The 21,958-nt window shown below is 38.5% G+C and overlaps 1 protein-coding gene across 2 annotated transcripts in view; it reads left to right on the top strand.

Moving 5' to 3' along the window:
• Positions 1–16,848, top strand: part of N4BP2L2 (NEDD4 binding protein 2 like 2) — a 78,728-nt gene extending 61,880 nt beyond the window's left edge. The window contains exons 8-11 of one of the 2 annotated variants that reach the window (XM_060080050.1): positions 8,572–10,331; positions 12,798–12,883; positions 14,199–14,244; positions 16,703–16,848. In XM_060080050.1, the coding sequence (XP_059936033.1) occupies positions 8,572–10,331; positions 12,798–12,883; positions 14,199–14,222 (1,870 nt within the window). In that variant the 3' untranslated portion in view covers positions 14,223–14,244; positions 16,703–16,848. The remainder of the gene's footprint in view (positions 1–8,571; positions 10,332–12,797; positions 12,884–14,198; positions 14,245–16,702) is intronic. The other variant, XM_060080051.1, reaches the window with a different exon arrangement.
• The last annotated feature ends 5,110 nt before the right edge of the window (positions 16,849–21,958 follow it).

Below are 21,958 nucleotides of genomic sequence, written 5' to 3'. Positions count from 1 at the left end.
AGCACGGACCCCAGGCACGCTGGCTTCAGCAGTTGTGGCTTGCGGGCCTCAGCAGCCGTGGCTCGCAGGCTCCAGAGCACAGGCTCAGCAGTTGTGGCGCACGGGCCCAGCTGCTCCACGGCATGTGGGCTCCTCCTGGCGCAGGGCTTGAACCCATGTCCCCTGGACCGGCAGGCAGATTCTCAACCACTGCACCACCAGGAAAGCCCTAGCTATGGATTTTTAAAGTTGTTTATGCAATTATGTGTAGACGATTATGTCATCTCCAAGGATAAAAGTTTTGTTTCTTTAAATCCGTAAATCTCTTCATTATTTTACTTGTTTAACTATTTTGCCTAGGATCTCTCATATAATGTTGAATGGAAATGGTAATAATAGGCATCCTTGTATTTCTCCATCAGAAATGATGTTTGCAATAGGATCATAATGACTAGTATTTTTAATTTTTATTTTATATTGGAGCATAGTTGATTAACAGTATTGTGTTAGTTTCAGGTGTACAGCGAAGTGATTCAATTATACATATACATGTATCTATTCTTTTCCAAATTCTTTTCCCATTTAGATTATTACAGAACAGTGAGCAGAGTTCCATGTGCTATACAGTAGGTCCTTGTTAGTTATCTTTTTCTGTTTTTCTTTTTAAAATTTTTAAATTTTTGGCTGCGTTGGGTCTTTGTTGCTGCACACGGGCTTTTTTCTCTAGTTGTGGAGAGCGGGAGCTACTCTTTGCTGAGGTACGCAGGCTTCTCATTGCGGCAGCTTCTCTCATTGTGGAGCACGGGCTCTAGGTGTGTGGGCTTCAGTAGTTGTGGCACTTGGGCTCAGTAGTTGTGGCTTGCGGATTCTAGAGCACAGGCTCAGTAGTTGTGGCACACGGGCTTAGTTACTCCGCGGCATGTGGGATCTTCCTGGACTAGGGCTCGAACCCGTGTCCTCTGCATTGGCAGGTGGATTCTTAACCACTGTGCCACCAGGGAAGCCCCTAGTTATCTATTTTATTTTATTTTTAATTTTTATTGGAGTATAGTTGATTTACAATGTTGTGTTAGTTTCAGTAAAGTGATTTAGGTATACATATACATATATTCATTCCTTTTTAGAGTCTTTTCTCATATAGGTTATCATAGAATATTGAGTAGAGTTCCCTGTGCTATATAGTAGGTCCTTGTTGGCTCTCTGTCTTCATAGTGACTAGTATTAATTAAAGAAGTTCCCATCTGTTCCTAGTTAACTAAAAGTTGTGTGTGTTATTTTAAGATATGGTCAGAGAATATGGTGTGTACATTAGTAATTCTTGGAAATATGTGGAGGCTAGCCTCATAACCTAGTTAATTTCTGTAAATATTCCATATGGGCTTCAAAAGAATGTATTTTCTCCAGTTTTTGGGTGTAGTATTCCATATTTGTTCATTATATCTATTAATTGTGCTCTTTATAACATCGCTATCCTTGTTCTTTTTTTCTTTTTCTTTTTTTGGATCAGCTCATTTTATCAATTACTGAGAAAAGTGTTTTAATCTCTGATAAAGATGGTGGCTTTGTCAGTTTGTCTCTATATGACCGATTTTAAAAGAAAGTATTTCTCCACTTCTAATCATTTGCAATTATATTAAGTAAATCATGTTTTGAGAATTTTCCAGCTCTTTTATTCAACTGCTCTTTTTGTATAAGTCATACTAGCCATTGCCACATTCTAATCTTGAATTGCATCCTGGGAGTCTCAGTGATATACATATGAGGTTATTTTTGTTGTTAACATGTAGGAAAAATAACAGTTACATTTATGAAACATCCACCATGTACCAGGCATTGTGCTAGGTGCTTTAGTTACAATAAACTTTTATCACATGATTGGGGCAGGCGGCAGGTTAGTTCATTGGAAAAAGTTGATGAAAGTGAGGAATCATTAAGAAATGACAAATATTTTAAACATTTTATACATACTTAAAATGCACACTTATATATACATTCATTCACCAATCTTTATGTATGATTCTGTTTCATAGAGTTTATCCTTTTTCATGTATAAATCACACCTGTAATGCATTTTCAAGAATTTCTAGTTTCTTTTTCTTTTTTTACAATATATGCTTGTAGCTTATCTTGTACACAATAGTTTGTACCTCTTAATCCCCTACTCCTATATTGCCACTCTCCCTTCCCTCTCCCTACTGGTAACCTTTAGTTGGCTCTCTATATCTTGAGTCTGCTTCTTTTTGTTATATTCACTAGTTTGTTTTATTTTTTAGATTCCACATATAAGTGATATCATACAGTGTTTGTCTTCCTCTGTCTGACTTATTTCACTTAGCATAATACCCTCCAAATCCATCCATGTTGCTATAAATGGCAAAATTTCATTTTTTTATGGCTGAGTGGTATTCCATTGTGTGTGTGTGTGTATCTGGCACATTTTTTTTATCCATTCATCTGTTGATGGACATTTAGATTGCTTCCATATCTTGGCAATTGTAAATAATGCTGCCACAAACATTGGGGTGCATATATCTTTTCAAATTAGAGTTTTTATTTTTTTTGGATATATACCCAGGAGTGGAATTGCTGGATAATGTGGTAGTTCTAGTTTTAGTTTTTTGAGAAGCCTCCATGCTGTTTTCCATGGTGGCTGCACCGATTTGCATTCCCACCAACAGTGTACCGGAGTTCCCTTTTTTCCACATCCTTTCCAACGTTGGTTATTTGTGTTCTTTTTGATGGTAGCCATTCTGACAGGTATGAGGTGATACATCATTGTGGTTTTGATTTGTATTTCCCTGATGATTAGCAATGTTGAGCATCTTTTCAGGTGCCTGCTGGCCATCTGCATGTTCTCTTTGAAAAAATGTCTATTCAGTTCTTCTGCCCAATTTTTTTGTTTGTTTGTTTTTGTGGTACGCGGGCCTCGCACTGTTGTGGCCTCTCCCGTTGCGGAGCACAGGCTCCAGACGCACAGGCTCAGCGGCCATGGCTCACGGGCCCAGCCGCTCCGCGGCATGTGGGATCCTCCCAGACCGGGGCACGAACCCGCGTCCCCTGCATCGGCAGGCGAACTCTCAACCACTGCGCCACCAAGGAAGCCCTCTTCTGCCCATTTTTATTTTTATTTTTTATTTTTTATTTTTTAGATGTTGGGGGTAGGAGTTTATTAATTAATTTATTTATTTTTGCTGTGTTGGGTCTTCATTTCTGTGCGAGGGCTTTCTCTAGTTGCGGCAAGCGGGGGCCACCCCTCATCGCGGTGCGCGGGCCCCCACCATCGCGGCCCCTCTTGTTGCGGAGCACAGGCTCCAGATGCGCAGGCTCATTAGTTGTGGCTCACGGGCCCAGTCGCTCCATGGCATATGGGGTCCCCCCAGACCAGGGCTCAAACCCGTGTCCCCTGCCTTTGCAGGCAGACTGTCAACCACTGTGCCATCAGGGAAGCCCTTCTGCCCATTTTTAAATCGAGTTGTTTGGGTTTTTTTTTTTTTTCTTGATATTGAGTTGTACGAGCTGCTTATATAAGTTGGATATTAACCCCTTATCAGTCATATCATTTGCAAATATTTTCTCCTATTCAGTAGGTTATCTTTTGGCTTTGTCGACAGTTTCCTTTGCTGAGCAAAAGCTTTTAAGTTTAATTAGGTCCCATTTGTTTCTTTTTGCTTTAGGAGACAGATCCAAAAACATATTGCTACAATTTATGTCAAAGAGTGTTCTGCCTATGTTTTCCTTTAGGAATTTTATGGTTTCCAGTCTTACATTTCGGTCTTTAATCCATTTGCAATTTATTTTTGTATGTGGTGTTAGAGAGTGTTCTAATTTCATTCTTCTACATGTGGCTGTCTAGTTTTCCCAGCACCACTTATAGAAGAGACTGTTGTTTTTCTCCATTGTATATCCTTGCCTCTTCTGTCGTAGATTAATTGACCATACTGTGTAGGTTTAAGGAATTTCTAGTTTCTGTTGATGAAAATTGGAGGGAGAACCCAAAGAATTCTTATAGGTTTTTATGACTTTTAAGTAAACCTTATGGTTATCCTGACTAAACCTAATTTGATAACAATCTTTTAGTACTTTATCTTTATTGAGTCACTTACTTCAATTTAATTTTTATAGAAACTTTCTTTCTTGTACTCATATTCTACTGATTGACATAATGTTTAATGAAACTATATAATTATAGTACCATTATGATAAGTATAAACAGACTTGGGAGTAAAGTCACCTGACTGCTTGTAAATATGCAGCCCTAAATAATGGGAGCAGAAAGTGTGGTTGTACTAGAGAACAGCCATCTAGCTGCAAGTATTTGTCATTGGCATTAGTTATTCTGTTCTACAGAGGCAATGGAAAGAACTTGTCATCGGTTAGGTAGAGGTCATTTAAGGGCATCTATATTAATCTTTACAACTCTGCACGAAGGTAACGTTATCTCCATTTCAGAAGGGAGACCTGATTTGCCCAAGATCCCACTACTAGCTTATTACTGAACCAAGAGGACCTAGGCCTGGATTATTTCAACCACAGTCATTCCGTAAAGCTGTGAGACCTCTCTTTTATAATCTGTGTATTTTAATTGAGTTTTACTTCATGTATTGCCCATGCTTCATGAATTAGTGTATAGGCCTCTGCAGTAAGAAATAACGTTTCTGGCTCCCTTAATTATTTTCCTGATGAAGAACATTAAGCAATAACTATATATATATATATATATATATATATATATATATATATTTTTTTTTTCTCCATAGCAGTCAATTTTGGCTTTATCTGGATGTTCTCTCACCTTTGTCTTCAGGTCACAATTCACTTGGTCAGGTTAGCTTCTCTCTTAGCAAACACTATCTTTCTAATTCTTAAAAAGTACACTCCATCTGAACCCAGGAGCTTGGATTCTAAATCATTATCTAAAAAGCAAAATCTTATTAATCAGAGATATGTTACCATTCGTTCTTTCCTTATTTCTTCCTTTCTTTTCTAAAGCTACAGCCCATGCGTCCATCTCTTCTGATTTCTTCTCCATGACTAACATATTTAGTGATGCTTCTTCTCTTTCAGTGGTGCCATTCATCCCTAAGTGAATCAGCATGAGTGAGACATAGGTTTGATGAGCCTTTCACACTTTATAAATACATAAACACATCTACTGATTAGGCACATCCAATGTATACATTCTCACAGAAGTTATCACCACCATCACTTCTCTTATCTCCCAGGTGCTTCACAAGTCCCTGTTATTGCTTTGTTTTTTCTTTCCAGAAGTCCTGTTCCAAGTACTAGAACAAGTGTGGTCACTATATAGAGCTTCCATGGTGCAGAACTAGAAAAAGTCTCTGACACACTTCCTTATAAAGTTAGTCTTTGGATTTTCATACTTCTTGGCATTGTATTGTATTTTTAATTGAAATTCCAAGCCTTAAGACTTCTTTGATTAACTCTTTTAGCAAACTGCCTTAATAAATTGCGTGATCTCCTAGATTCTAATAGTTTATTTTTTAAGCCACCTCATTCTTTCATGATCCATGTGAAATTCTCTGCAGGCATCATGAGTTTTCATCATTGTCAGGTCCTTTCTCAAAGTAGCTATCAGATTTTAATCCATTTAAAAAACATAGGAACCCTTGAGGAGTATTAGAGAAGCCGTCATCTTTTCTACTTTCTAAATTCTGCTATAGGGACAGATTAATTTACTGGTTAAGACTCTGAGCTGAACTTTGAGGCAATTGATTTAGCAGCGCTCTCTCCAAACCCCTACCTTGTACAGGCTTCTGTGTATCAGCAAATGGCTACTTCATCCCTCCGATTGTTCAGGCCAAAATCTTTGCACTCATGCTTGATTATTATCTTTTTCTCATACTCTAACCCATTTGTTTTCAATTCCTGCTTGTCTTTCCTTCAAAATATATCCAGAATGTGATCACTCTTCACTACCTCTACCCCTTGACAAATGAGTTAACTCCAGGAGGAGCCAGCCCCTTGTGTCCATCGGCCTAAGTTAATAGGCTATCTACCCTGGTCTTCCCATTGCTCTTATAAAACCTTGATGTAAAGTTCAATTAGGGAGATGAGTCCTGCTCCACACTACCTTCTCGCACTTTCTGGTGGTGTTCCTTGTTTGCTTTCGTACAGAGAGAGAGAGAGAGAAAAAGAAAAAAGTCTCAAGACACTATTAGGGTAGTGATAGTAGGAGTCAGGGCCCAAGAGCTGCTTCCCTCAAAAGGACTCAACTCTTGCCAGCATAAACATCTCTGTGTTTGTGCACATGTGAGAATTTGAAGATGAGAGGAGGAAAAGAAGGGAAGTGTAAAATTCTCCTTTTTAGTTGAGAGTCAATTTTGTATAATGGTTAAAAGAGTATAGAATCTAAAGCCAGTCAGCCTTGGTCTGAATCCTGCCAGTAGCCATGTGACCCTGGGCAAATTCTTCTTTTTTTTTTTTTCCAGTTTTATTGAGAAATAATCGACATATATCACTGTGTAAATTTAAGCTATACACTATGGTGGTTTCATTTACATACATTGTGAAATGATTACCACAATAGGTTTAGTTAACATCCATCAATTCATAGAGATACAATAAAAATAAAAGAAAAAAAATTTTCTCCAGTGGTAAGAACTCCTAGGATCTACTCTCTTAACAACTTTCCTAAATATCATACAGCAGTGTTAACTATAGTCATTGTGTTATTCATTAAATCCCTAATACTTATTTATCTAATAACTGTAAGTTTGTACTTTTTGACCACATTCTTCCAATTCCCCCTTACCCTGACCCCTGCCTCTGGTAACCACAAATATAATCTCTTTTTCTATGAGTTTTTTTGTTCATTTTGTTCTAGATGCCAAATATAAGTGAGATCATACAGTATTTGGCTTTCTCTGTCTGACTGATTTCACTTACCATAATGCCTTAAAGTTTCATCCATGTTTTCACAAATGGTAGAATTTCCTCATTTTATATGGCTGAATAATAGTCCATTGTATATATATACCACAACTTCTTTATCCATTCATCCATTGATGGGCACTTGTTTCCACGTTTTGGCTATTGCAAATAATGCTTCTGTGAACATGGGGTACAGATACCTTTTTGAGTTAGTGTTTTTATTTCCTTTGCATATATCCCCAGAAGTGCAATTGCGAGGTCATATGGTGGTTCTATTTTTAATTTTTTGAAGAACCTCCATGCTGCTTTATATTGTGGCTGTAGTTGGGAAGATTCTTCAGCTTCTCTTTGTTTCAGTTGCCTTTTTGAGTTGGGGGTAAAACTAGCATTTGCCTTACCACATATGGTTATTGTGAAGATTAGGTAAGTTAGTACATGTAAAGCAATTAAATAATCTTAACATATAGTGAGTGTGCACTAAATAGTTTTTTTTTAAAGCCAATATTCAAAGTAGCATTGTGAACCTTATAATTCCTGGTGGCATAAGGAGCTATAAACACTTCTTTTTAAAAATTTTTTTTAATTTAATTTTTAATTGAAGTGTAGTTGATTTACAACCTTAATGTTCTTTCTAAACCAACATCCAGGAATATATAAACAAGGGCAGCAGCAATTAGTTGACAAAGAACAAGGTATTCAGGGGTCCTGACTATTGAAAATTGCCCAGCAGCATGGGATGGAATAAACCAGGCCAGAGGCTGGGGCAGTTTTTAATAAGTTCTTTTGTCCAACACCCAGCCAATTGACCAACTTCTCTTTTCCTCGTTATCTCTTTCTGCTTCGGTGTTTGTTTGTTTGTTTAAGTGTTTATTTTTCTATTCCTCTACCCTGGATTTTTTTCCTCAGCTGTATCTATTGTCCTTCCTCTACTACATTTTACTATGTTTCCATCTGTACATTGTGGAAGAGAAGATAACTAAACCTTTATATCCTAAATTAGAAAATTTCCTAAATCCTCCTTTTTCTCTCAGGATCAAAGATTGCCTTCAATTAAGGGGGCACCGTGAACTTTTAGTGTGCTTGATGAGAGCATTATTGCTCGTTTGGGTGGGATAACTTTTCACTGTGGAATTGTCCCTGGCATTGCAGGATGGTTAACACCCCTGGCCTCAGTACCAAGTGCCAGTAACACATTTCCAGTCATTGAGACCACCAGAAATGCCTTCACACATTTCCACACACCCCACAAAGTAGTGGTGGAGCCTCTGGTTTAGAACCACTGCTCACTAGGCAGTTGGAAGCATATCATCCCAATACTGAACTTGGCTGCTCATTATCAACTGTTCTTTACAGTGTGATGGAGCAACTTAATTGCCAAAGTTTTTACGTCTAGAGAAAATCTAGACGTAATTATTTTTCTAGAGAAAATCTAGCTATTTTATTGGGTTGGCCAAAAAGTTTGTTTGGGTTTTTCTATGTTATGGAAAACCTGAAAACAAACTTTTTGGTCAACCCAATCATTTAGAGGATTAAAGTATATCTCTTTCACAGGTGATTTTTAAAATATAGTACAAAGTGGGCACACACTTTAGAATCTCTTGTACTAATGATTTGTATATCTGCACGTTGAGTATAATGTTTTAGTTTATAATGTTATATAGGTAATTAAATTATGAATTTCTTAATTCTTTTATATTTCAGAGAAGGAGATTTGAAGAAAACTGGGCACAGGTTCAGCAAAGCCAAGAAGAGAAACAGAAAAAGGAAAAAAAAGCAGAACAGTCATAATAAAATTATGGAGGAAAACTCATTTGAAACCTTAAGTTATCTTACACCAGAAGATCAGGACCCATCTCAGAGTGAAGAGGAAGACTTAGAAGAGACCAAAAGAGGATCAGAGTGTTCCTTAACTGGTGGTCTGAGAAATGAAGTAGGAGATTTTGTGAATGTCCATAAAGATGAGAGACAGGAAAACATAAATTCTGAAAACAGTTTGCCACATGTTATGTCGGTAGTTGACTTGGACAATACACCAAAGAATTTCCTCCCCAAGGAAGATGATGACTTGTTTCTAAATTTGTCATTGATGCCAAATGAAAGCTCTGTTTCTTATTCAACAGTGACTCAAAATCTCCCCTATGTAGCAAGTGATGACTGCCCTGGCACAAAGGTAGAAAAGCATATTGAAAGTAGGGACGTCATGGCATTTCACATCCAAGACCGATTTGTTGAAACCCCGTGCTCATTTATGCAGAAGAAAGAGATGGTAGATAAGAGTCTCCTGAATGAAACAAGTCTGTACCATCAATATGGATCCAGAACTTCAGATAAAGTTTTAAGAAAGGAACAAGGAGTAAATACATCTAAAAACAGTTATTGGGCTTTTTTCTCAAATGATTTCTCTGATGAAGAATTACAGTTGGGCTCTGATAGACAACCCTATTTTGGTAGCTGGCCTGAGGGACCTAATAAGTTTATATGTGAACAGAGACCAAAGAGAGATAGATGGCAAAAACTGGCTCATCCTGACAACAGGGGACAATTGATTAAATTGATCTCTCCTTCTGAAGGAGCATCAGGACCAGGAAACAGTCCTGAAACATTGATAGAAGAGAAGCTATCGATAGAAAATGATGATTTGTCACCTCCAACTGAGAATATAGATTCTATCATAGAAACAGAGACAAATATCTTTGGAAGCCACTTCCTTAAGCTGGATAGCCTAAAGAATGCCTTACACTCAACAAAGAATAAAAAAAGGAGGCAGAAAAGGATTTTCAGTTTGGCACCAAACTTTAACTTACTGGGACAGAGTCTTATCAATGTAAAAGAAATTGGGAAATGTGAATTGTTAACAGAAAGCCATGGAATAAAAATTATTTTGGAAGAAAAAAAAGATGTAATTTCAGAAATAAATAATGAAGAAGAGGATAAGCAAAACATTATGACCTTCAATCATCATCCATCATGGTTTTACTTTGACATTGTCAAAGATTCTCTTCTAAATGTTGGTGGACAATTTTATTCTCATTACCTGCTATTTAATAGACTAAGGCACTCTGTGTATTTTTACAAAAGCCCCATTCCTTCTCTTATGCTACAATATACATCTAGCTTTTGGAAGATATCTTTTACAAGCAAGAAACCATTTTTGACTTTCAACTCTCAGAGGAGAGTAGATGGTAAACTAAATGATGTAAGGTTCACTTCTTCAGAAATTTTAAGCAGCCCACCTGATACTTTGTACTCTTTTAGGGTCAATTCTGATCTTCACTTTTTAAATGAAAGTTTTGGTGAAAAGCTAGAGACATGGGAAGAACCTAAACCATTACAGTTCTCACAAACAGAGGATAACCAAGATTTAACAAGCACTGACTACTTTGATTCCCTTGAGCTACCATTATCACAAGAGTTTGCCTTTCAACTAGTAAAGCTTTTTGGATCTCCTGGAGTTCCAGTGGGTAAATTGAGTTTATTTGCTACAAATAAAAAGTCCAATTTAATATATGTGAGTAATTTTTGCGCTGTTTCTACTTCATGTTATTGATTTCATGCAGTTAATTGATGTTGCGATACTTTTCAGCGGTGGAAGTGGAGGACACGTAGCAAATGGTGCTCAGTGGAGTCATGCCCCACCCCCACCCCACCTCCACAGCCAGTCGTCTGAAATGTCTTTGAGCATGTTGAATACTTGGACTCTTAGTTTCAACAGACAGTGGGAAGAATGAAGAATGAGACAGGCAAACAGTGATTATGTAACAAATAGAGATGGACTTCTTTCTTTAAGAAAAATCTTTCTGCTTTCTACATTTCCCTTGTTTGGCGCATGGCCCTTTCCTTTCTCATTCACATTATAGCTCATAGATATGAGAATAGTAAAAGGGGGACAATGAAGATTAAGTGATGAAAAAAATATCTGAAATCAGTTGAATTTAATTTTTAAGAACTGTCTGAGAAGGGTACTGAAAAGAAGGTTAGGAAGGAGTCTGACTGGTTGACTTGAAAAGTTCTTTGGGCTCTTAAGGTTGTTGTTTTTGGAAGTGAAAAATCTACCTGTGAATTAAAAAAAGTGAAAATATGATTTTTTAATATTGCAAGTAAAATTCTAAGTAAATTTCTGCTAAATAGTATGCCTATGCAAGATGCTAAATATCTTAAAGAGGAAATGAGGCACATATCCCAACTTTTCCTTATCTGTAAGTCAATTGCACATGTTAATGATTTCATACAATTGCATGTGTCCCCTTCCTTGGGGACAGAAGCTGTAAGAGCCAAGAAGTAAAGCTCCAATCCCTGCATCCTGTATCTTCCTGTTATTCTTTTTCTTCTGTACTTACCAGGGAGCCTAGGGTTCTCTAACAGCTTGATTTCCAATGTTTTTTACTTTGCTCCTAAACTTCTGCTGTTCTGGACAAATTTGGTCCACTCAGCTCACAGCCAAGATTAGCTAAGTCTCAGAGTCAGAGGAGTCACAACTATCAACCTGTTCTGGCATCATGTTTATCATTTTTCCCAACTTTGTGAATAATCACATCGTAACTGTTTGCTGCAATTTTCTATCCTCCTAGATGCACCAAAGAAACATACCAATTTTAAAAATTAAACTGCACTTGCTTTGGAGAATTTAAAAAGATAATGGAAGTCATTTTAAGTCGGGAATATTAGTCCAAAGTCCATATTCTGAAGTCATATGCAAAATTCTTTGTGGCATTTTGTGCCATTTTTCTGGGAGAAAGTCCATAGATTTTAGCAGCTTCTCAGGGACGTCCATGACCCCAAAATATTAACAATCACTGCCTTAGATTGGCACCAGAAAGCATGAAGGCACTAGTGGGAAAAGATTCTAAACCTCCTCCCTTGAATGTACAATACTATCGTAATCAACAATAATGATCCAGCATCCATTAATTAAGCTTTGGAAAGCTTTTTAGAGGAAATAGACCTCATTCATCAAGTAGCTTACCTTCTAAATGGGGCGACAAGACTAACACAAAACAAAATTATTGCACATAGAAAATATAAATGAGAAGCTTATGAATATTTTATGAGTGAGGTTAGCTGTGCTAAAGGGATTGTTGAAGAGAATATGGGGTTATGGTTTTGTCTGGGATGGCTCCAAATGGAAGTGAATTATAAGCAGTGCTTATACAAATAGGACTTAAAAACAGAGGGAAAGAATTTTACATTTGGAAATGGTGTATGCTTAAAGAAAGGAAAGGAGAAAACTGGAAGTGGAGGCTGTAAACTAATTCGTTTACCTAGGTTGGACATGCAAAGCTCTGGTGTATCTATGACCTTGTAAATAAAATAGGGAACTCAAATGAATTCTAGTATTAGGAGCTCTGCAGACACAGTGGGATTATATAGTAGAGTCATACATAGGCCTGAAGAAACCAAACTACCCACGTTACTAGGGATATGCGAGTATAGGAAAAATATTTTCTATGGTTTGGTATGGCTGATAGGTATAAATCAATGTTTGGACTTTCTTATGAGCATCATAATTGTAAGGATTTTTTCCCCCAGACACTCTTATGTGGAAGGAGCAATTTGCAAGAAAACTAAACTTGCTGTACTTGCAGTGTTTTATACATGTCACAGGAAAGGATGTCTACCTAAATTTTATGCCCTGTGACAGTACCACTTGAAGCTACTGATGTGTATATATTTGTACTTACATGAGAATATGAACTATGATACATATCACTTTACATATATACATAAGCATTTTTATTGAGTCTGGATAGTGTTTACTAATAGAGATCTGAGACAGACTAAGTCCTGCTTTAGCTATCACTGAAATATCTTCAAAACCAGGCTTTTTTCATAATGGTGGTTTAGATATCATGTTTGCATATCTTCATATTTAGGGTAAAAATATGTGTGACATTAGAGATGAAATTTGTTCTTTTTTTTTTTTTCCACAGAATCTTTGTTGCCCGACGACTGTGTGGTTCCTCTTGACAGGAAGACACTGAAGATGATCTGTTTGCAGTGGAAGACGTCAGTAGAGGTATATTTTTATGGCTTTCAAAGCACCTTCTCTAACTGGTTTCTTTTTTTTACTGATTTTTAAATTTTTAATACAATTTTTAAAGGTTACTTTCCATTTACAGTTATTACAAAATATTGGCTATATTCCCTGTGTTGTACAATACATTCTTAAGCCTGGCTTATACCCAATAGTTTGTACCTTCCACTTACCCACCCCTATATTGCCCCCACCTCCCATAATCACTAGTTTGTTCCCTATATCTGAGTCTGCTTCTTTTTTGTTTTATTCACTAGTTTGTTACATTTTTTAGATTTCACATATGCAATATCATATAATGTTTGTCTTTCTCTGTCTGACTTATTTCACTTAGCATAATGCCCTCTAACTAGTTTCTTAAAAAAAACAAAAGAAAACCTGTTCCATCAAATGTAACATGAAGAGCTACATCCATTGTATTAAATTAGAGAAAGAATGTATGTGGATGGGTGGATAATCTATGCATGTTTCTTTCAGTTAGTCCCAAAGAGAAAGTTGCATTTAATTCCCTTTGTTGTAGTGTAGGCTGGTATAAGGGCCAACTGTGGGTGACTGAGGTCCCCGTTTTAGGAGAGTCATTTATTCTTCTTTACATCTTTTTCTCCTGTCCAGCCCTCAATCTTATCTTGTTATAATAAAGTAACAGCTACAAATTAGATTCATATTTACTTGACTTGGAAGCACCTCATTATTGGTATGTTCTGGTGGTCCATGATGGTTCTGACAGGCTGTTAATTTTCCAGGTAGCTGGAGGAGGACTGGTTGGGAAGGTTAGAAAGGTAACAGAAACTCTGGAAAAGCCAGTACTCTGTGTAATGTAATGAGGAGAGGGTGGCTGGTATTCTGTTTACATTAGTTGACAGTGACTTAAATGTGCCTAAAGGCAATGCCAGAGGTACATTTTGAAATAAATAGTAAAATCAAGGTTTAGTGAAACATAGAATTATATAGTTCAGGATAGTAGGTATTTCTTAACTGTTCATATAAACACAGCTGTGGGAAAAGTAGATTTGTTTGTGTGCTCAGGTAGTAAAACCAAATACATTTTTCTACATATTTCTCCTCATTCCCATGGAGACGTTTTCCCTACCTAAACACACACACACACACACACACACACACACACACACACACACACACACACAGAGCAACACTTTAAATGTTTAAACTGACATTTATGTTTATTATGTTTTTTCTCATTTGGGGAGTGTCCCTGTGTGAGTTAAATGATGGTGCAAACCTAATCCCAATGGCAAATATTAATCATTATTATATGTATTTTAATTATGATTTCTAGAAAAGGCAGAAGAAGATTGGTTAAAAAAATGAGGATTCCTTGAACTGTAAGTACAACTTATTCCAGAGACCTCTATATGATCAGGAGGAAATGGATGTTGACATTATTTGGTTGTAATAGCTCATATGTACTACAGTTGAAGAGTAAATATAAAAAATGTAGTCTGTTACCATAGCAACTCTGTGTGCTACTGCACATGTGATGTTTTTATTTCCTTTAAATGTAGATCTTTTTATGAAATACAACAAAGCTTAGATTGTTGCTGCCAAATTTATTTTCCAACTTTATTAGTTAGAATATATTTTAGAGCATTCTGTCAACACACAGTTTATGAGGGATTTCCACCCCCTCACCCCTCACCTCCACCCAGATTGATATGTGATGATGGCTGGGGATTAGGGATATAGGTTATATTTAAATATTAAAAGATTCTCTAGGAAAAGAGGTAAAACATGTAGACAAACTCATGTTTTAAACTTGACATCAAGTGACATTAAAATAAACACATGGCACTTTTTTTCAAATGCCTAAATTATGAAATAAACACAGCTGCTACAATTTCAGTATGTATCTGTCTGCACTTGATAAGAATTGAAGGTACTCTGCATTTACCATATGTTTTCTCTTTTCATTGTTTCCATTTCTCAGCTAACTAGAAATACACATATACCCAGTAAAAATGTTTTTGTTTGTTTTAAACATGGTTCTGCTGAAAGAAGAAGGGGAAGGACTAAAGATCTGGGAGAAGAGTTTAGAGATTTGGAAAATGTGGGATAAATATAGGAGGGGAAGAGATAAGAGGCTATGAGGAATTCCAGAGAAAGGAGGTGAAGAAATTCATTCATTTGTTCAACAAATGTTTATTGAGTTGCCTCAGTTCAGACATTGTTCTACACACTGAGGATATAGCAGTGAAAACATTCCTGGCCTCATGGAGTTTATGTGAGGCTTCCCCTCAGTGTGACACCAGTATAAGCAGCATGCAACAAGCATGGGTATATTTGGCAGTAGCTAAGTCCAGAGTGTTTTCTATCTGCTAATTTTGTGTCAAGGACACTTTATGGACCATACTTTTTTTTTTTTTTTTTTTTCTTTTTGCGGTATGCGGGCCTCTCACTGTTGTGGTCTCTCCCGTTGCGGAGCACAGGCTCAGGATGCGCAGGCCCAGCGGCCATGGCTCACGGGCCCAGCCGCTCCGCGGCATATGGGATCCTCCCAGACCGGGGCACGAACCTGTATCCCCTGCATCGTCAGGCGGACTCTCAACCACTGCGCCACCAGGGAGGCCCAGGACCATACTTTTTTGATTTTTATGTTCATCTTCTACATTCATGCTAAACGAACTGCCCTCTGTGAACCTCACAGAGCAGTCATCCCTAATTATTTGTCCTCTCGTTGGGGAATTTTATGAGTGCTGTAGCCATGTACAGGTTTTTTATAATTGTCATGAGAATGGGCCTCTTAGATTTGTGTCTGGCATAATGATCAGTGGGCATCAAGGGGTAACCAGAAATTTAGAAAGAAGGAAATAGCAGGAGAATGTGGTTGGCTCTGGGGGGCCTCAAGTCCCTGCCTATTTCACAATCCTCTTCCTGCTGGTGGCCAGGGTGTTTATATTGCCTCACTTCTTTAAGGACATAGGGCAGAGTGCTGGAAAGAGGATGGGTTCGCATCTTGAAGCTACTGCTGACTGGCTATGTGACCTTAAACAAATTACCCTCTCAGAGCCTCAATTTCTTCACCTGTAAAAAAATTACATTTATAATACCAACCTGTCATGGGGATAATAAATGAGGATTAAATGGAATAACTTGTGCAAAGTTCTTAGCATAGTGCCTGAAAAATAATAGGCTCTTAGTTAGGGTTAATTCCCTTCCCCTAAGTACCTTAGTTGGTTACACCTTTGTCTTTGAAATGCCCCTGGCAGAATAGAAATTGTGTTATCTAGGACAGGGGTCCCCAACCCCTGGGCCTTGGACCGGTTCAGGTCCGAGGCCTGTTAGAAACTGGGCCACACAGCAGGAGGTGAGTGGCGGACGAGTGAGTGAAGCTTCTTCTGCACTCCCCATCACTCACATTACCACCTGAACCATCATATATCGCCCCCCACCCCACCACCATCCGTGTAAAAATTGTCTTCCACGAAACTGGTCCCTGGTTTGGGGACCACTGATCTAGGAGAGCAACATATCAACTCAATAAACTTGTTAACACATTTGCATGAATTAAGTGTATTTATTATTAACTTTATAATGTAAATAGCTGTGTCATCAGGGAATGGGACATAGACTAGATTTTGATTTAGAGACAGGAAGTTGGGCATAATCAGGAGGACAGGCTTTTGAATGAGGCAGGACTAGGCAGGGTGCGGGGCTGTGGGGACAATGTGAAGTTCTCGATGTGAGGGGGTGGCATAAATAGGTCAAGAGTTTGGGAAACTGACAGCAAACTCCATTCATGTCACCATTTTGTCTGGACTTGTCTGGGCTTGTGTTTGTTTGTAGTTGAAGTCTCCATCTTCCTGGTACTGTTGAAGATCCTCATCATCAAGAAAGAGTGCTAAGTGGCAAACTGAAGGATAATTTAGAGTGATACACTCAGTGGCTACCGAAATTGGTTTGAATAATCTGTTCAACTATTCTTAATCAGTTTCCTGATTACTAATAAAAAACTCAACGAAAGAGGTAACAACTTGAACTTTTTATTATCTAATTTTGAAGATATTTGCCCTACTTCATTTCATGAAGAAAATAAGGCACAGAAAACTTGAGTAGCTTATTTTTAAAATTGCATCAGAATAGAAGGATAGGCCCTATATCCAAGTATGGGTCCATGATTCCATTTCTAGAATTCTGAAATCCAAAAACCTCTGAAAACCAAAAGTTGTTTTTATTTTGTTTTGTTTCTTAAATGTTTGGCATGAAAACTAAGTTGGCAGCAAGACTTGACCCAAACAGACAGGTTAATTTTACTCCTTATTTATCCCACTTAGTGTGACTCTTCAGACATTTTACTGCAGAAATATTAATGTGTTAAATTACCAGCGGTGCCCTAGACCCCACTTAGAACTTCCTAAATTCTGAAACATATCTGACCTCAAGGATTTTGGTTAGGGATTGTGGGACTTGCACTATACTACAATAATAATTATTTTTATTATTACTATTATTTTAGTTTAATTGTACTTAACAAACTTCAAATACAAAAATTCGTATTTGAAAAATATAAATTAAGGGGTGATTTCTCATTATTCAACATGTAGGCATTTATGTAATCTCTCTGTTTTCAGAAAGGGAGTGTTGCCTGCCGTATCTTGCCTCTTACTCCTCCTCATCCTGTTTTATCTTCTCCAAAGAATAAACCTCCAGGCTTCTGTAGGGGGTGGGCAGCTGCCTGACTGTGTGGACATTTGTTTCTTAAACAGACTTTCAACTGACCTTCCTGTTTAGAGCCCCACGTCCAGCCCTAAATCTTCCAATTCCTGAATTTTTAGGGGTTATGCAGAGTAAATGGTATTGTTTCTTGGCTTTCTGTAATTCAAATTTTATTTTTTAATTTTTTTCCAAATTAATTAACACTGGGCCTTTTGCTTTCCAGTTTTTGAAATTTTGTTGCTGTGATCTTCTCTCTTTTTTTTAAGTTTATACTAGAAAATAATAATGATTACCCACCCCGCCAAAAAACCTTTACATTTTCGTGGGGTTTCAGTGAGGGAGTGGAAGTTAAGTATTTGAGTTCTGTCTGCTTAATCAGGAACTGAGCACTTTATTTAATTTTAGCTCAATGTTTTTCCTATGTTCATTTTGTACAGTTTCAGTTTATCTTTCTACTAGACTGTCAGTCTCTTCCAGACAGACCAAGGTCTTCAGTGTTTGGTTGAACTCCCTAAGGTCTTGCTCTCTGTGCAGGCTCCTAGAGCCGTTGTGAAACTGGACTTACCTTTGGCCTGGGATGGGATGATTTCAGGGAAGAGCTGATCAGGATTAGGGTTGAAGCAGAGGAGACTCTAGCATCTGGCAAATGTTTGCTTTCTTAGGAGACTTCGACAGCAACAATTATGGATTTCTAATGAATACATTAGAGTCCACACCACCATGGCTGTAAGTAAGGGTAATATCATAAATATTTAACAATGAGCATGGCAGGGGTGGTGACCAGTTCTGAGACTCCTTTGTACTGTATTGATGCATACCAGCTAACTACCCACCTAAGCTTCTACTTAGGTTCCAGGATGCCCCCAGCTTTCTCCAGCTCCTGCCTTTATTACCTTGCCCTAATTTCCAGAATGGAGCTTTAGAAAAATGGGTTGGGGCTACTTTCCCCACCTCTCATCCTTCCTCTTCAAAACTTATACTCCTCAAGTGTCCCTGTACACAGTGGCAAATACTAGGTGCTGTGGAAATAGAATTATGGTCATTGCCTTTGGGGAGGAGTGTGATGCCAAATAGAGAGAGGGAAGGAATATAGGAGGCAGAGGCAGTGTGAGGTTAGAATGAGCAAAATCAGTCTTATCCAGAGGACATTTCTGCATTAGCAGACTTATCCTAGGCCACCAGAGTCCTGAGCATTTCCCCTGTCAATTCAGCCAAGCAGACATACTCTGCACGACTGCTCTCCCCTTGTCCCCCTTCCCCTAACCTCTTCCAGCTTCCTGCATCCTCCATTGAGCTTCTAGGGGAAGGATAAGGGAAGAGCCAGGAGGGAGCAGTTTTAAGTAGAGAGGCACTACCTCTGAATGGCCAAATAGTGCAGACTGTGGTGGAAGGTGAGAGCTGGAGGTGCTGTAGCAATGAGGGGTCCACCATAGAAACAGCTAAGCAGGCACAGAGGGATGCTTTCCTGTCCTTTCAATTCATGTCAGTTATGTAACAAGGTGAATAAGTATGTATCATAAGGCATTTTTTTTGAGTAAAAAATCAGATAAAAGCTTTTGGTAGGCGAAGAAAGGACATAGGATTAGAGAAAATTGGGAAGCTACTACCTATATATTTTAAATGGTTCTACTATGTTACAGGGTCTTTGGTTAGGCTGCTTTGGAAACTTCATCTTGGTTTCAGACTTCTGCCATCTTGGCATCTGCAGGGGAGGAACCCAGGGCTGACTTACAATTAAGCATTCCAAATCGTGGGGTATTTGGAACTGTAGGTTCGAGAGTTAAATTCCTAGTTTTCATTGGCTCTTCCTGTGCACCCTCTTATTTTTCCACATCTTGTTAAATAGTAATAATTAGAGAAACATTTGAATGTTTCTTCATTTGCCAGAAATTACTCCTAAGATTATTTCTTTATGTCTATCATGGTAATGGTTTGTAGTGCAGCAACGTGAGATTGTGCTGGTCATTACCTTCTAGAGAAATGGAACAGAACCTTGGAGCTGAAAAGCTGGTTGGGTGAACTGAGGGCATGAAGGAGTGTTGTCACAGGGATCCTCTGACTCGGGGGTAGCCTTCCTCTCTGGAGGCTGCCACCTAGATAGGGCCAGTAAGGATCTGAACGTAGATACTATCTGGGAGCAGGGTGGTTCTCAGATCTGCCAATAAGGTCACTGACTGTTTACATTAGTCCTTAGCTGACGTTATCACTATCTTTTTTCAGTCTTAATCTTTAGTAAATCCCAAGCTCAGACTCATCTACTGAGAAAGCAGTTCGAGTCCATATACAACTATTGAGCATCTCTGAATGTCAGACGCTGTGTTAGCTCTTGGGGTGACAAGGGCAACACTGTCCTTGCCTTTGAACTTACAGTCTAGTGGGAGGAAACAGATACACAAACAGATAGCTTTAAACAGTGTGGTTCTGAGGAATAAATTGGGGAAAACAGAGCTTGTTGACTAGTTAAATCTGGGAGCTAAGAGGAAGGAGAAGTGTCTGGGGTCACCTTCAGATACTGCCAACCATTTTCTCCTCCTTGAACTCTCCCTGGGGCTCCACACACTGTCTTACAGTTCTGTCTCTCGTACTCTCCTTCAATAGATCCACTTCAAAGACTGTCCTTAAATGCTGTCCCCGAGCCCCCTCTTCAGCCGTCTGCTCTTTTCTCTATCTTCTTCTCACAGGGGAAGGATTTCCAAAGCTCTGTCTCCAGCTCAGACCTCTCTTCTAATAGCACATTCACATTTTCCAGCATCTACTTCGTTGCTTCAGCTGCCACAGGCCCTGCAGACTCAGTGTGCCAAAACTTCTAGCCCCAAAGCTTTGTGTCTTCCTGCTGCCCTCTCCCATGCTGCCTGGGACACCCTCTATAGAAGGAAATAGAAATGGACAGAAATCTCATGCAGCACTGTCCAACAGAAATATGTCAGCCACATATGTAATTTAGACTTCTCTACTAGCCAAGTTAAAAAAGCAAAAAGAAATATGAAATTAGTTTTAATAATATATTAGCCCAATACACAGCATGTTATCACTTCAACACATAATCAATATAAAAATTATTGAGATATTTTACATTCTTTTTTTCATACTGAAGCTTTGAAATTCAGTGTATTTTAATCTCAGTTTGGACCGGCTGTTGTTTGGACCAGTATTTCAAGTGCTCAATAGCCACATGTGGTTATTGGCTCCTATGTTAGAGAGTGCAAGTCTAGAATGAAAAAGGTAGTTTTGAGGTTGGGTAAAAACGGTCTTGTAAGAAGTATTGTAGATACATGGAAGTATGATAGGATACATACATTATAAGCATCACTATTTTTATGATTCATGTATATTCTCCATTCCTTATGGTTTTCCCCTAATATTTAGAGAAGCTTTTGAAATTTCTGTTTCTCAGAAGTGCTAAGAATCCTTCCTCCAATGCTGGGAAGGTGTTTTTCAAGAGAGTAGCTCATCTCCCTCCCCTCCCCACTCCACAGAACCCCAAGAGGAAGGTGAAATTGTCAGAGCCCCCCCCCCCCACTTGGATAGTTCCTTCCACCGAAGCTTATTGTGCAATCTCTGGGTTTTGTTTTAGGAGGAAATTGCTTTTCTTCACAATTCCTTTTCAAAATTTTCATACCTTAGCTGCCAGAAACAAAATGTATTTACTTTACAATGGTTATTACAGCCAAAGCCACCATATATCCCGGATTGTTCCAGGATGGTGTTAATTTTTAATATTGTCTCTTTCAGTCCATGCATCTTGAATTTTAGTTCAGAAAATAGGATCTCTCTTTCACACTCCTGAGTGTGAAACATGGAGAGTACTGTGGTGATCAACCAACTGGCGCTCACCAGTTCCTGGAACTTAGAACTTAATTCTGGATGCTTTTCTGTTGTTTCAGTAGACTGCTCCTTTCCCTGCTCCTCCTCCTAGAGAGGCCATCCGTTTCCTGTGGCAACAGGGCATGAACCTGGGCAGTAGCCCGTCCTTCTCAGGAGGCCTAGTTTATACTACTGTTCATAAATCAATCTGAGTTTTAAGAGGTGCTTTTTTTTTGAAGAAGAAGAGATTTCTAAAGTTATGTAGAGGCAACAAAGCTTTCTAAGAATATTTTTGGCAGGCTGATAAAGAAGGATTAAAAAAAAGGAAAAGATACAGGCTCTGGGAGAGTGGTGTTAGCCGTTGGGACACCAGCCAGATATTGGTGCTCACAAGTTGGGGGAGACAATGGTCTTTACTGTTACTGTTCAAAATGCTGTTCACGGTCTCTTATCGTCAACTAAAATTATTTCACTTTCAAGGTCTAGGCCAGTGGGCGGTGGGGTGAGGGAGGGCTTTTGCAGAAGGCCTGCCTTCCACGCGGGCGGCCCGGGGAAGTGTCCAGTGTCCCACCCGGTGGGCCT

The sequence above is a fragment of the Mesoplodon densirostris genome, chromosome 17 (genome assembly GCF_025265405.1).
Source record: "Mesoplodon densirostris isolate mMesDen1 chromosome 17, mMesDen1 primary haplotype, whole genome shotgun sequence".
Classification (NCBI taxonomy): Eukaryota; Metazoa; Chordata; class Mammalia; order Artiodactyla; family Ziphiidae; genus Mesoplodon; species Mesoplodon densirostris.
The sequence above is the reverse complement of the archived record's forward strand: the minus strand, read 5'-3'. Positions and strand labels throughout refer to the sequence as shown.